Source organism: Oryctolagus cuniculus, chromosome 9 (assembly GCF_964237555.1).
Source record: "Oryctolagus cuniculus chromosome 9, mOryCun1.1, whole genome shotgun sequence".
NCBI classification, from domain to species: Eukaryota; Metazoa; Chordata; class Mammalia; order Lagomorpha; family Leporidae; genus Oryctolagus; species Oryctolagus cuniculus.
Genome location: NC_091440.1, coordinates 124650403 through 124665877, shown reverse-complemented (window position 1 = coordinate 124665877; position 15475 = coordinate 124650403). Strand labels below are relative to the sequence as shown.

The following is a 15475-nucleotide window of genomic DNA, read 5'->3' as shown; positions in this document are numbered from 1 at the left end:
AAAAAGAGTAGCTTCCTAACACCTGCAGCGAAGTGGGCGGAACTGGAGATCATTATGTTAAGTGAAACAGGCCAGACACAAAAGGACAAATACAGCATATTCATGGACGTTTAAAAAAGTCAACCTAAACTTACAACAGAGATTACTAGAGGCCTGCAATGGTGGAGGGAGGGGAGAGTAGAGGGCCACTGGATAACCGGCCCAAGACAGTAAGCGCAGGTCCTCAGAACACAGTGGGGTGACCTCGGTTCGCAATAACGGATCATACACTGCCGGAGCATATGAAGAGTTAAGAGTCCAGAGACTCCAAAGGTAAAGCTAAGGAAACAGAAATGCTACTTCCATGATCCGATCCACTTACGTTGCACTGCACATGGCTCATGTGTCAACCAAAAAAATTCTCAACTTTGTCATGGGTACCCTTCTTGAATGCAGGGTGGGTGCTCTGCTTTCCCCACACCACATATGCCCTAATAACACTTCCAGTCATCTTTAGAAGTAATGGTTCTTACAACCTTCCACTCAAAAAATAAGAAAAAGCCATTTTAAAACATAATCTTGGCCGGCGCCACGGCTCAATAGGCTAATCCTCCCTCCGCCTTGCGGCACCAGCACACTGGGTTCTAGTCCCGGTTGGGGCGCCGGATTCTGTCCCGGTTGCCCCTCTTCCAGGCCAGCTCTCTGCTGTGGCCAGGGAAGGCAGTGGAGGATGGCCCAAGTGCTTGGGCCCTGCACCCCATGGGAGACCAGGAGAAGCACCTGGCTCCTGCCATCGGATCAGCACGGTGCGCCGGCCGCAGCACACCAGCTGTGGTGGCCATTGGAGGGTGAACCAATGGCAAAAAGGAAGACCTTTCTCTCTCTCTCTCTCTCTCTCACTGTCCACTCTGCCTGTCAAAAAAAAAAAACATAATCTTGTCACTCTCCTTAAAATCTTCTAAGTTCTAGACCCAGTATATCATACCTCTCTTAACAACACTGATCAGTCGTATCTTTCTCTAAACCTAAGACCACTGCAGTCCACAATTGGCTCCCAACCCAAGTGTGTGTGCTCATCTCCTCCAAGTGCCTCTGCACCAACCTCCTCCAGTGGGACCCACCCAACCCCATATGCCTTCCCCTTAGCTGTGGGCCACAGCGTGATGTCCTCCATCTACCTGCCAAAGGGCTGACAAATCCATGTTTACAACAACTTCCATACAACTTGGCATAGTGGTTACAACACTCCTTGGCATGCCCGCATCCCATACTGGAGTATCTGGGCTTGGGTTGCACTCTGATGCAACTTCTTCTTAGAACAAGGCACCCCAACGTGGGCAAACCAAACAGCGACTTAACTACTGCACCAAACACCTGCTCTATTAAAAATTTCTAATCATTTCTAATCCAGGAAAAAAATGATATGACGTAAATCTCAGTACTACCATTTCACAGATGGGAAAACTGAGACTCAGAGAGCTAACCTACATTCCAATCTTGGGCTGTAAAACATAGCAAAGCCAGGATTCAAGATGAGGAGCTGTGTGTCTCCAAAACCCTTTTTTCTCATACAGAATACCTTTCAATTCTTGCAGAAAAGATGAACTAAGTTTTTTCCCTAAAATTTACAAACTGTTCTGATCCAGTGTGGCTGTAAAAACCATACCCAGCTTCTGGAGTTTCACCAAGTCGGGATTCTGGTTTTCTCCTGGGAAGTCAACAGACGGGCAGACAAAGCCAAGTACAACAGTCCCCATAAGCACCAACTCCCCAGCTCCCTAACTTTCCACCCAACTACTCTGAACCCTCAAGCTTCTTGTCTAGAATACTTAGAATACAGCATCGACAGAGTAGGCGTTCAGCCCAGTGCCCAAGATGCCTGTACCCTTGGGGCTGGCGCTGTGGCGTAGCGGGTAAAGCCACCAGCTACAGTGCAGGCATCCCATATGGTGCCATTTCAAGTCCCGGTCGCTCCACTTCTGATCCAGCTCTCTGCTATGGCCTGGGAAAGCAACTGAAGATGGCCCAAGTCTTTGGGCCCCTGTACCCACATGGGAGACCCAGAGGAAGCTGCTGGCTCCTGGCTTCAGATCAGCACAGCTCCAGCCGTTGCAGCCAATTGGGGAGTGAACCAGTGGATGGAAGACCTCTCTCTCTCTCTCTCTCTGCCTTCCCTTCTCTCTGTGTTTAACTCTTTCAAATAAATAAGTAAATCTTTAAAAGTAAAAAGAAAAAAAGATGCCTGCATCCTATCAGAGTGCCTGGGTCTGATCCCCAGTTCCAGCTTCCGACTCCGGCTTCCTGCTAATGAGGGCCTTGGGAGACAGCAGGGAAGGCTAAGTGACTGGATTCCTGCCGCCCAGGCAGAACACCTGGATTTACTTCCCAGTTCTAGCCCCGGGCATGTGAGGAGTAAACCAGCAGACAAAAGCTGTCTGTCTCTCTGCTTCCCAAATAAATAGATAAGAGCAACAACAGCAAAGAAAAGCTGCACCCAGGGAAGAAAATAAGAAAAAGTAGCAGGGAGCAAAGGCCCTCAGAGGCAAGCACACAGAGGGTGTCCCTTATGTGAGCGCGGGTGGCATGGGACACCTCGCTCCTTACAACACCTGGCCAGGACCCCGGCGGCAGCACCTAACGGAGGGCAGAGGGGGAGGGACTGGCTGGGCATCAAGCTATGTCTACCCCGCAGGGTGAGGCAGCGTGCCCAGCATCCTAGACCATCCCACAGCGCTGGGCAGAAAAAGCCATCCAAGAATCCAAGTCTGTGTCAGAAGCTCTCTGCACTGCACAAAATCACACCACGGGGGAAGCAGATCCAGGAAGACTGCCGCGGTGTGACCAAAGGATCCAAGCTGCAGATCCAGAGGGAACTCACCCAGGTGACAGCCCTCACACAGGTGGCCAGGAGGACTCACAGGGCGGACTTGAGGGCTCCTCTGAGGGTCACTGCTTCCCAGAGTGGACTTGGCCCTCCAGGCTGGCCGGCCTCTTCCATCATTCAGAAGACAAAGTAGCGTATGTTCAAATTCCAACCCAAACAAAAGCAATCCGTCCTGTGTGTGCTGCCCTAAGCGGCAGGAGCTTTCGAAAAAGATAAGGGCATTGTGCAACGGCAGCCACTCTGTCAAGTGAGTTATTAGACAGAGGAAGCAGGCCACAGACTCTGACCCTTGCTTTCACTTTCTTCCATATAAAGTAAACGCAATAAACTTTGCTCATAAAAAAACTCACACTGGGACGGACGGGCAAGTGTTTGGCAGTGAAGATGCGGCCCGGGATGCCCGTACTGCCTATCTGAGTGCCTGGCGTCAAGTCCAGGCTCTGCTGCCAGCTGTGGCTTCCTGGGAGGCAGTGGTGATGGCTCACACGGCTGGGTCCCTGTTTAACACACCGAAGACCTAGATTGAGTTTTCAGCTCCTGGCTTCGGCCTGGCCCAGCCCTGGCCATTGTGGTCATTTAGGAAGTGAACCAGTGGATGGAGGGTATCTATGTCTGTCTGTCTCTCCTGCTTTTGAAATAAGTTAAATAATAAACTTGTATCAGGAGGGGTGCTTGGTGAAGCACTTCAGACACCACTTGGGATGCCCACATCCCATAGGAAGGCCTGAGTTTGGGTCCTTACTCCACTCCCAATTCCCAGCTTCCTGCCAGCGTGCACCTGGGCAGGCAGCAGCTGATGGCTCATGGACTTGAGTCCCTGCCACTCACACGGGAGAACTGGATGGAGTTACCAGCTCCTGGCTTTGGCCACAACAAGTATTTGGAGAGTAAACCAGTGGATGGCCTCTCTCGAGCTCCCTGTCTTTCAAATAAACTGGAAAAAAAAAAAAAGTTTCTTAATAACTCCTACAGTTCCATTGTGGATGGGTGGTTGGATGGCATTTGTGCAAAGTGCTACGGAACAGAGGAGGGTGACAAAGGTGAAGCAAAGGACCTAGGTGAGCTCGATCCCAGGCACAGAAATGCAGGAAACAGGGGCACCCTGGCGGGGGGGGGGGGGGGGGTACAGCTCTACAGTCATGCCAGGACAAGACTTACACACTTTCCAACAGGCCTACCTAATTCTTCCCCAGAACTACCTGGCCTGCCCAAAAATCAGCCCCCATGGTACTAAATAGACTCATCCCTGAAAATAGCTCTCCCATCAGGAGAAATTAACTTTGTCCTGCTTACACACACACACACACACGCACACACACACGGAAGGAACACACTCACCTTCCTGAACTTGTACTTGTTTTTATGTCAAATGCTTGATTCCCCTGAATTAAATCGTTAAAGTATTCAGACTCACTCTGGAGTTCAGAAGGTGTCCAAAAATCTCTGGCCAAGCCCAAATATTCTAGAACCTTCTTCCTATGTAAGCCTAGCCTGGGCCAGGAAGATGGGCACTCAGTGCAATTTGCGTTTGCACAACTCCTTCAGTCATGGGCGTTGTAAGGTGGACCACTGGACAGAAACCACCGAATATCTTTCTATTCTGAACTCCTCACCCTTGCCAACAAACACAAGGATATGTGCATGTGGGCCGGTCAAAGGGTGAATCACAGCAAGGAGCCGGAGACCCAAAACCAAGGTCAGCCACAAGCTCTGACAACACACCCTCCTGGACCACGCAGAGTTCAAAGCCCCTTTTCAGAAAAACAAGCTCTTAGACAGGTATAGACTGGACTCGGTTCACCCAGTCCCACCCCACCCCTCCCCCAACCTGCCTAATAAGTGTGCAAACTTAAAACTCCCATCAGGGCTCATGTTTAAACCTAAAACCCAGCTGTTTGGTGTTTCAGTTTTTTTTTTTTAAAGTGAAGAAAAACACTAAAGTATTTTTTGGCTTTTTGAAACATCAGCAGCTAAGTCAAAGTAGCTAGCATCAGTAATTACTCTAAAATAAAGAGTGGAAAAGAAATAGAAGGGTCTTTGTATTTGGTAGGGTGAGTTAATTCAGTTCAGTTCATTTAAGCCGCAAGCTCCATTTAATAAAGCATCAGTCTCTGGGGTGGTGATATATGTGACAAAAGCTGTAGGGTTTGTTACTAGAAGGTTCTGACATGCACTGCGGTGAATTTGGGAAACAAATGACACAACACGCTACAGATGCAGGGAACTGCACAAGCCCAGAGCAGTTTTGGGACAGTGTCAGTTTGGGGACAGTTTGATGGCTGATTCAGTCGTGAACATATCAACCAAAAATGCTGGCCAGGACGGTGGACACTCTGTCCCTTCTCCACTCAGACAGCAGCCAGCACCAACACTAATCGTAACAGCTCGGACTCTCTTATTGAAACTCATCTGTTTGGTTGTGGTTTTAAAAAAATAAATAAAAGAAAAAGCAATAATTATTATGACTCCCAGGAAAATTTCACAATTGGCTGCTCAAGTATGACTTCTTTTTTTCTTAATTTCGGAACTAATATGACTTTCTAGGGAAATATCTGAAAATAAAAATGTCATTATATGATACTTCCTGCCTGTGTTCTCACCTTAAGCCACGTTCCTTTAATAAAGAATCAAGTCTTGGGTGAGCATGTGGCATAGGGGTTAAGATGCCAGTTGGGACAGCAAATCTCATATCTAAGTGTCTGGGCTGAAGTCTCAGCTCCACTCTCAATTCCAGCCAACTGCTAACTCTCAAGTAAGTGGCTCCAGTAGCTGGGCCCCGCTCACCCACGTAGGATACCTGGATTGAGTTCTCAGCCCTCCAGCATCAGGCTGGCCCAGCCCTGTCTATCACAGGCATTTGGAGAGGGAACGAGGAGATGAGTTCTGTCTGCCTGCCTGTCTCTGTGTCTCTGCTTTTCAAAAAAAAAAAAGAAGAAGAAGAAGAACCAGGACACACGGACACACAGACCCAAATATGAATGGAGCCACACGCATTCCTTCATTCATTCACTGTTTTGGAAAGGTCATTCAGATCGGGCCTCGACATGTAATAGTATCTTGAAAAGACAGAAAATGAATGAGGTCTTTCAGTTAACAATTGGAAAATGGTGCTGCTTAGGATAGAGGCCCTTTGAAAAGTCGAAAGCGAAAACCTCCAAAAGCCGATTTCAGTATAACAAATTATCAACATGTTCTAAATTAACTTAAAAATCACAAACACTCCATGAGTATGAAGACGGGTCTTTGAAGGCACTGGCTCGTCGGTGACTATGGGGAAAATGACCTTGCTTTGATTTATCTCGGGCTGGAACAGTGGCTGACAAGAAGGCCACACTTGTAAGGACTCAACCTTGAGGAATTTCTTCCCCAAAACCCTTGAAATTAGGCACCACAGGTCTGACACTACAAGGAGGACTAACTGTCAAGTCCACGTGTGTCCATCAAGGCCAGATGACCCCAACGCTAAAAGCAACAGGCCAGGTCTTCAAAAAAGTTCATGGAAGTGTGCGTCACAAAAAAACCTGTGCAGACTTCTGTGTGTCTTGTTTTTTGTTGTTGTTGTTGTTTGTTTGTTTGTTTTTCACAAAAGCTAACTCCTATTTTTCATAAACTTCGTCAAGTGCCCTCATGGTGACTGGGCCTGTAATGATTGTTGATCAAAAGGAATCTAACCAAGACCGGATCCCAAACACCCTTCCCAGCTGTCCTCTGAAACAGAAAGTTGAGTACACAGAGTCACTGGGACTCAAACTGGGAGTCCAACTTAGGACTGTGGCACAGCCAAGCCCCCAAACCAAGACCAGCTTCTTGGAAAGAAAGCCATGATGAAAACCCGGCCCATCAAGATAACATCTCCTTCACCTGACTGGTTCTTGCAGCTGACTCTCCCAGGTTCACAGGCTGCAGCGTGGACGCACAAACAGCTGCTTGCAGGGAGCGCCCCCAAGCCCACAGGTACCCCCACCCCCATCTCCTTCCTACTGAAAACATGCACTGGAAAATACAGGATGCTTTAAGTACATTCCCTAGAACACAAGTACACCCTTACTGCAGAGCCATCAGCAATTTCTGTGCGCTCCTCCAAAACACAAAGCCAAAAAGAAAACACTCTGGTCTTTCCCCTTAAGGCACTCACTGCCTTTTCAAAAAAAAAAGCCTGCAAATCTTTACCCAGGCTTTTACTTTTTTTTTTTTTTTTCAGCGAGGAAGAACAATACAGACCCAGGTGTGCCATAAACAACAGGGAAGCAAAACACTTCGTTCCAGCCCTGCAACCAACTGTCCCCGGGACTTCAAAGAGAGAACCCCAGGAAGAGTCCTCGGTCGCATTTCCTGACTCCGGGCTGTGGCTTCTTTTTTCTCCCCCTCGCTGGGATCTGCCCTTTGCATTCAGGGGCCGGGCGGGTGGCGTTTGACTCACAATGAGGTCCAGGCTCATTTCCTGCAGACCTGGCCGCAAGAGGCTCCCACAGCTGGGGAACCGCCTGAGAGAAAGGGGAAACCGGACTGAGCCCACAGGTGGGTCTGTTTCTTCCTTGCCTGAAAGCAAGGATAAGCCAGGGTTCTGGATGGGCAGCCTGCAGGAGTTACCAGTTTTCCCCCCAAAAAAATCAATCATGCCCTGGGCACACGCAGGAAACACCAGTCAGAACGATGGTCTCCCACTTCTCAAACTCGGGCTTCTCCTCCTAACCGGCAGCGGCTCTCCCTCAACAGCAAACTTGGACTTTAAAAACCAAGTTCTCCGCCCCTGTGCTGTGCGCACCCTCCCGAAAGCCAGGGTTTGCGTCGGCCCCACACGGGGAAAGCCCAGGTCGGCATGCCACACCTTCCACCATCTTTCCCTGGGAAAACTCGCTTCTCTGAAGAAAGAAAAGGGGGGGACCCTGGAAACACCACTCCCGGCCGCGGCAGGACCCCCGCGGACTCCCAGCCCCTCGGGGTCACCGCGCCAGCAGGAGGCAGGGTCTCACGGGCGTGCCCCCCGCAGCCGGCTTCCCCGGAGCTGCTCACTCTCAGCCTGCCTGGACTACACAAATCCAAATTCTCAGCCTGCCTGGACTACACAAATCCGGGTTTTACAGTGATCTACAAGATACGTAACAGGCCACAGGAGGACTAAGGAGGGGGGCAAAAACTTTGCTTCTCCAAAAGCCTAATTTTGGAGTCAGCGGTTCATAAACTTTTTGTGGCATTCTTAAACACCTCCACCCAGCAACTCACTGCGCTCCCTGGGGTCCTCGCCTATCATCACTGAGGGGCCAGGGGCCGGGGTCTGGGGGTGGGCGCGTAAGGACACGGACGGGACCCCCGCACGTCCGACCCTGGGGGTGACTGCCACCGGGCAGACACACGGGAGCCACGGGGGCTCAGCTGCAGCCCCCAGGAGCACTCCCACAGAGTGCCCGCTGCCCTCCAAGGGAACGGGAATGAGTTGGAAAAGGAAACCGGCCCGGGGAGGAGGAGCAGCAGCTGTAGCTGCTGCTACAAGCACACAACGGTGCCACCTCCCCGGTCCCGAGCCGCGCCGGTCGCCCTTACCTGCGGGGCGGCGAGGCGCGGGCGCCGGCTTCCCCACGTTCCGCTTCAGCTCCCCTCGGAGTCCCAAGCCCGGCACGCGGTGCGGCCGCAGGCGGGCGGAGCGCGAGTCCTCCGGTCGCTTCCCCACCCCGTCCGCCCTACACCATGTCAGGAATCCGGGCAGGCACCGAGCTGGGCGCTGACATCACTCCCAGACCCAGGTACCTCCCCCTCCCACTGCCGCCTTCTCCCCGCCCCTCCGCGGGAGGCAGCCAACGAGCGCCCGCAGGGGGCGGAGCGGCGCGCGTGCGCCCCCGCTGATTGGGCCCTGCGAGAGTCACTCCGAGGAGTCCACTAATTTTATACATTCCTCGCCGAGCAAGACTGGAGCTGGAAGTGGGTGTTGATGGAAAAAAAAAAAAAAAAAAGCGGGCGGGGTGGGGGCGGCGGCTGCCTTTCCCACTATGTGTAAGGAAAGGCGAGCACGGGACGGGGACGAAGGTGGCGGGTCTCCCGGCAAACTTTTCTTGGCGTGCTCAGAAACGAAACGAAACGCCCCCGGCGAGCCCCGGGCTGCGGGAAAAGCCAGCGCCCCCGCGTCGCGGGCAAGTGCGCGCCCGGCGGCGCGGAAAATGGCCCGCCGCGAATCCTCCTGACGAGCCTGCGCCCGCCCAGCCCGCGCGGCCGCGCGCAAAACTTGGCGGGCGCCGGGCCCGGGTCTGCGGGGGAACCGCCGCCGGGGCGCCGGGGCCCTGAGGGCCGCGTGGCCGCTTCCGCGTGCGGCCACGGCGCTCGCGCCCCGCCAGCTTCCCGGGCAAACGGGGCCGCACCCCCAGAGGGAAGACGACTGCTGGCTGCGGTTGGATCGCACGGCGGGAACCCACGGGGGCGTGAGGGGCGGAACCGGGCCGTGGCGCCGACGAACCGCCCGAGGGAAATCGCGGCGGCTGCGCCACCAGATAGCAGTCAGCCAGCCTTTACTCCTGGCCGTCTGAGCAGTTCCGAGGGATGTTTCTGGAACCCGAGCCAAGGGAGACCTGAGTGCGTCACCCGTCGTCTTCCTGGAAGACAAGGGCTCGTTGCTGACCGACGGGTTCACCGCGTGTGGACCGCGGCGTGGCCACCTGCCCCCACCCCGAGTCGTCCCGGAAGCTGAGCGTTGGTAACCTGACGTGAGCAGGAGGCATCAGAGGCCGGGATTCGGGAGCAAGATCCCTCGGAGACCACGGTTGAAACCGAGGGCTGTTGGGCTCCGAGGCGGTGCTGTTATCACAGGTGTTGAGTGTCCACCGTGTACCTGCTTCCAACCACCACCACGCTGCAGAAACCCACGGACTCGGGGCCTCTGCTCAGACCTGCCGGACACTGCCCCCACCGTGCCATCCGTCACACCTGCGCCATCCCACCGACTGCGGGTTCCCCCACTCTGAATCTTTACCACTAGAGTTCGGCTTCGTCATCAACGAGCCTTCCTCCCTGGCCCCGGCAGCGCCCAGCTGTGAGCTCTCCCTCCACGCCTGCCATCTCACGGCTGTGCCCAGATCCCACCTTTGGGCCTAACTGGAATCCCCACTCTTCTCCAAAGCCTAGTTCAGTTAACATCCGGTCTTCTGGCAAGACTTCGTTGTGTGCTACAAGGCGAGACAAAGTGTTCAGGCCCTTCGCTGCCTCCTTTCAGGGAACTTTGGGCAGTCTCTCAAATGTCCATCCAGAACCTCCGTTGCCTGACAATACCTGAGCCAAGGTTGTTGTCCAGGTTTCTAGGGTTGTACAGATATGTAGACACATGCTTCGGGCTGGCCCTGGGGCATAGCGGGCAGCTCTGGCATCTCACCAGTTCGAGTCTCGGCTGCTTCACTTCCGATTCAGCTCCTGGCTCATGCGCCTGGGAAAGCAGCAGCAGATGGCCCAAGTGCTTGGAGACCCAAAAGAAGCTCCTGGATCATGGCTTCAGATTGGCCCAGCTCCGGCTGTTGTGGCCATTTGGGGAGTGAACCAACAAGTGGAAGATTCTCTCTCTCTCTCTCTCTCTTACCCGCTCTGGGGGAGGGGCACTTTGGCCAGAGCCCCGCCCACCCACCATTCATTCAACAACCCCAAAGTCCCCCAGATAATTTCTAAGCCAACCACTTCACCTCCCTCTTAGCCACTCATCCTTGCCTATCCCCAGGGGACACACCTGCCTGTCACTGCCTGTTCCGTGCCCTGAGCCCCAGATGTCTTCCTCAAACAGTGGCCCAGCCCTGGTCAGAGGCTGGCTGGCCGCATCCAGGCTAAGGTTCTGCCCAACCACAGCCAGGCACAGCCAGGCAGCCGCAGGAGGTGGGGGTGGGAACGTCCTCCCCCAGGGATGGCAGGATAGAATAACAACAGGAAGTCGCCTCCCATCCCCTCGGCAGCTGGAGTGATAACAGCTGCCACCAGAGTCCAGGAAACAAAAGACTCCCAAGGAAAACTGAAAACAAGCCAGGCCTGAAGCTGTCCTGTGCAAGCCAGGGGTTACAGCATAGGCAAGGAGAGAACCCTGCAGGGGGGTGATTATCAGCCACCTTGCCCCTCCTTTTAGCTGGAGTTACAGCTCCTAATCTGTTCCGCAGTTCCACTTCATCCTGATATTCCTAACATTGAAACACACAGAGACCACTGGCCCGTGGCTATCCTGGGGAGACGCCAACAGGATCAGCACCCTGCAGCAGAAGCAAAACAACGCGGCTGGGGCAGGCCCCAGAGCTCACCCCTTGTCCTGGCTCCACCAGCTGGCCTAGCGGGAATGCTCACTGGCCGCTCCTGGGGCTCCGCACTAACATCTGTGTAGCTTTGGCGATCCATGTGCCAGCTAGCTACTGCCACGGTCAGCCTTACCCTGGGCATCTGGGAACTGTACACGTGCTGTCGCTGTTGGAGGAAGACACAGGGAAAGCAAGAGAAACCCCACAGTGACCAACAAAAGCAGGACTGGCAGTGCACCCCGAACAACATCCCATCAAGTATGGGAGGCAGAATGCCCCTGCAGCCATCCTTAAGGGGTCTCTGCTTGAATTCACCTGGCGTCCAGGAGCACCTGTCGTGAAAGAACCCTCTCCTGTCAAGCCAGAGCCTGCTTTTCTGACTTTTTCCCCCCAAAAGACCTCTGTCTTGAGTCTCATTTGATCCTCTGCACCATCCTGTAAGGCACGAATTAATTAGTGCCATTTTCACATACGGTCTCCCAGGCTTGGCAAGCTACCTACGCAGATTATTCCAGAACACTCGAAACTGCGATTACAACCCAAGGTCTATTAGACTCCAGAGCTATTTGGGCCTTCTACATCTAAATCATTGTTTGTGGCTTGCATCCTTCCAGTCTGCCCTCCTAACAGAGACAAGCCAACTCTTCTTGTCACCTCATCCCCACAGTGCACAGGCCCGAGGACACACTGCCTACTCACCGGATCCATCAAGTTCATGTCCGTAGCCTGTCTGGGCTTCACCTCCCAGAGCTGCTCCCTGAAGCCCAGTCCTGATCCGTCCACCCCCCCCCCCACCCTCGACTCCTCTCAAGACACTTGAACAACTTCCCCTTTACCAGGGAGCAAAAGCCACAGTTTCTTGACTGGCACCCAAGGTCCTTTCCTTCTTGACCTCCGGCTGACCTTTCTCATGTTAGCTTCCAGCCCACGTGCCAGCTGCACAACTCTGCACCCATGTTCCATAGTAACGCATCCTCACTTAGGGAATGAGCGTTCCCATGTCTACTAAAATCCACCTGGCTGGGGCGAGGCAAGCAGCTACTGCGATGTCGTATGCAAAACGACAGAGCACAGGGCCTGACTCACTGTCGCTCGTAAGTAAATTTGTTTTTTTTTTTTTCTTGTGACATAAAGCAATCATCCTATTATTGTTAGAGCTGATTTATGGCCCTCATCGACTGCACCTTGCCTGGAGTCCTCGAGGGCAGGATGCTGATCTGTTTCATCGTTTTATCTTTTACAAAATTCAGAGCCGCATTTCCTACACATTAGATAAAAACGGACTGAGTGAAGGGATAAACGCTGTCTTTTTGCTTTAAGCTCTGAGCCTGCTGTGGGCCAGGTCTTCTGAGGTTTGGGAATTACTGACACGAGGGATCTAAGTGCCTCCAACTGTTATCCCAGTCTCATCGCCCAACTCTCAGTGGACGAAACACACGGTGCACATCAGACCCCAAACCTGAATGGAACAAGCTCAGGTCTGCAAGCCTTTCTCAAGGCCATCGCTCCTTATTCCATGGGATTCGAGCAATGGCATTGGTGAGAATCCCATCAGCACGTTACCGTCCCTTAGGTGAACACTAAGCCATGACTCAGCTGTCCCCACTGACATCATCCATGAATCCGGCCCTCCTACTGCCCACAGAGACAGGTAGATCAGCACAGTATCTGCTACAAGTGAGGAGTCGCATTTTAATCACTCTTTTCATGCAACCCAATTAGGCTCATTACTCTCCAGTTACCCACAAGATAAATAAATCAACATTCAACTTAGGCGTTGTGTTAGTCCAAGTTGAAAACATTTTTTAATTAAAAAATAAGCGTGATTGCTCTCTCATGGTCTTTGATTAAAGTTCAATTAATGGCTAAGTTAAACAAATTAAATTCCCTCAAGCAATTAGCTCCATTACAAACTTAGTTAATTGAATTTCCTACAAAGGATGTCTGAGGCCTGTATCCTGAGAGAGGCCACCAAGATGGAGAGCCATCTCTTTATTTTCAAGATTTATTTATGAGAAAGAGTTACAGAGTCAGAGAAGGAAAGAGAGATCTCTCATCTGCTGGTTCACTCCCCAGAAGGCTACAAACAGCCAGTGCTGGGCCAGGCCAACGCCAGGAGCTTCATCCAGGTCTCCTGCAGGGCTCCAAACACTTGGGCCATATTCTGCTGCTTCTCCCAGTCATCAGCAGGGAGCTGAATGGAAACTGGAGCAGCCAGGACACAAACGGCACCCATATGGGATGCTGGCATTGTAGGCGGCAGCTTTATTGGCTATGCTACGATGCGTAGTAGCTCCTTTAACAGAAGATGAAGTCCAGTTTTCCATTCCATGCTGATGATCCATGGAGTGTTCATCCCAAGCACGCCAGGCCTCTTCCCCAGTGTCAGGCCTTTCTGGGGGTAGCAGGCCTGCCATCCCCACTACCAGCAGGCACTGTGCACACACCTCTTTGGGGTCCCAGGAACATGCTCAGTCAAAGCAGCACATTACTCCCCTTGACTTTCACCTGCCGCAGGCTAAGGAAGGCTTATCTTTCCAATAATCTACCATGGTTCACTACCAATCATCAACATTGCCATGCCCACCATGCCCTGGCTCAGGGCCACAAGGATCCCCGGGCCTCCGACTGACCCATGAATTTCCCCTCCACTCACGTTTTCATCTGGACAATCATTAACTGTTTCTTTGGTCGGCCTCTCCTAATCTTTAACTAACATTCTTCTACTTCCCTAGAATCCACATTTTAAAACGGCACGTTGGACTTTAATCCAGAGCTCTGGCAAAGGAGACTAAGAGGAGTGAGCTGCAGCAAAACACAGAGGAGCGGATGGGACAACTGGTTTACATCAGTGCTGTCATGGAAGGAGTTTTCTGGGCGACTTCAAAGAAGTTGCTGATAAGTGAGTCTTCGGGCTGGAGCGTCTATCTCACAAGGCCTGCACAAAGTAGTCTGCTGCTTTCTTGTGCTCCACATTCCATTTGACAGAGACTTTGCCACTGAAAGACACTGACCGCGCAGCATTTGAATTGCCAGGTTATTGGAACTGTGGTTTCTTAACCCAGCCAGGGTATGAAGGAAGCAAAGAGAGCGTGTCCCAGTCATCACCTCAGTGTGTCTTTTAAGTGCTTTCACCCTCTCGACTCTCATTTCTCCTTGGAGAGCTTTCTTGTGACCCTGTACTGCTGAATTCTAAATCAGATACCGTAATTGCCAAAGAACCACCTTGTGCATTGCAAGATGCCATTTCTGGAAAAAGATCTACACCCATTCCTGCATAAGAGGAAGTGTAAGAAATAGCACCTCTGCCTTGGCAAAATTAAATAAAGGATGTGCCCTTACAAGAACCAGCGTCACTTGACGTTTCTGCTCTACGTGGGGGATGGCATTAAAGTGAAAGAAGAGGGCCCTCGAGTGCAGCCATGAAACCCTGGGCAGCCACAGTCTCCTTGTGACAGAGACCGACTTGATTCCCTGCGCACAGCATGGTCCCTTGGTGATGCCCTGAGGCCGTTACCATCTTTGATGGCGAGGATTAGGCCATACGGGCCCACCTGAATCAAAAACAACCTGGAGGCGGGCACTGGGGTGTAGTGGGTAAAGCTGCTGCCTCCAGTGCCGCCATCCCATATGGGCACCGGTTCTATTCCCGGCTGCTCCTCTTCTGATCCAGCTCTCTGCTGTGACCTGGGAAAGCAGTAGAAGATGGCTCAAGTCATTGGGCCCCTGCACCCATGTGGGAGACCTGGAAGAAGCTCCTGGCTCCTGGCTTCAGATGGGCGCAGCTCCGGCAGTTGCGGCCATCTGGGGAGTGAACCAGTGGATGGAAGACCTCTCTCTCTCTCCCTCTCTCCCCCTCCCTGCCTCTCTGTAACTCTGCCTTTCAAATAAATAAATAAATCTTAAAAAAATAAAATAAAAACCCTGCCAACAGCCTGGGGCAGAAAACAAAGGAACTCCACAGGAGCAGTCACTAATTAGCTCAATCAAATCTCCCAAGACACTAAGCATGAGACAGACTGAAAACCAGAAAATAGAGTCAAGGAGAAGCAGAGGGGCAGAAAACAGAAGCAGGGGTAAGCAGAAGCATGGGGGATAGCAAATGAGCTCAGCTAAAAGCAGAACGGTCAGATAAATCAGAGCCCCCTGAGAACAGTGAGAAGCCATGGGAGTAGTGGGCAGCGGCTGCAGAAATGAAGTATCCCAGCAATCTTGACAACGACTGACCGCCGGCACATACCAACTCCTATTGTGAATGCTTTAGCGACATTCACTTTGACCGGGAGATCTGACTCCTTCCCACTGGTGGAGACACTGAGCCTGGGAGAGCTTCAGCAACTCGCTCAGGGTCACCTGTCTAGGA

General features: G+C 52.4%; 2 protein-coding genes across 6 annotated transcripts in view; both read right to left on the bottom strand.

The window, feature by feature from the left end:
• The window catches only part of PPFIBP1 (PPFIA binding protein 1), a 176265-nt gene extending 167634 nt beyond the window's left edge, over nt 1-8631 (bottom strand). For all 4 annotated transcript variants that reach the window (XM_008259470.4, XM_051850901.2, XM_008259471.4 and 1 more), the window contains exon 1: nt 8405-8631. The gene's annotated coding sequence lies outside the window, so the exon portion shown is untranslated. The remainder of the gene's footprint in view (nt 1-8404) is intronic.
• Nucleotides 8632-12891: 4260 nt separating this feature from the next.
• Nucleotides 12892-15475, bottom strand: part of SMCO2 (single-pass membrane protein with coiled-coil domains 2) — an 86050-nt gene continuing 83466 nt past the window's right edge. For both annotated transcript variants that reach the window (XM_070049564.1, XM_070049565.1), the window contains exon 11: nt 12892-14121. In XM_070049564.1, coding sequence (XP_069905665.1) covers nt 14037-14121 — 85 coding nt within the window. In that variant the 3' untranslated portion in view covers nt 12892-14036. The remainder of the gene's footprint in view (nt 14122-15475) is intronic.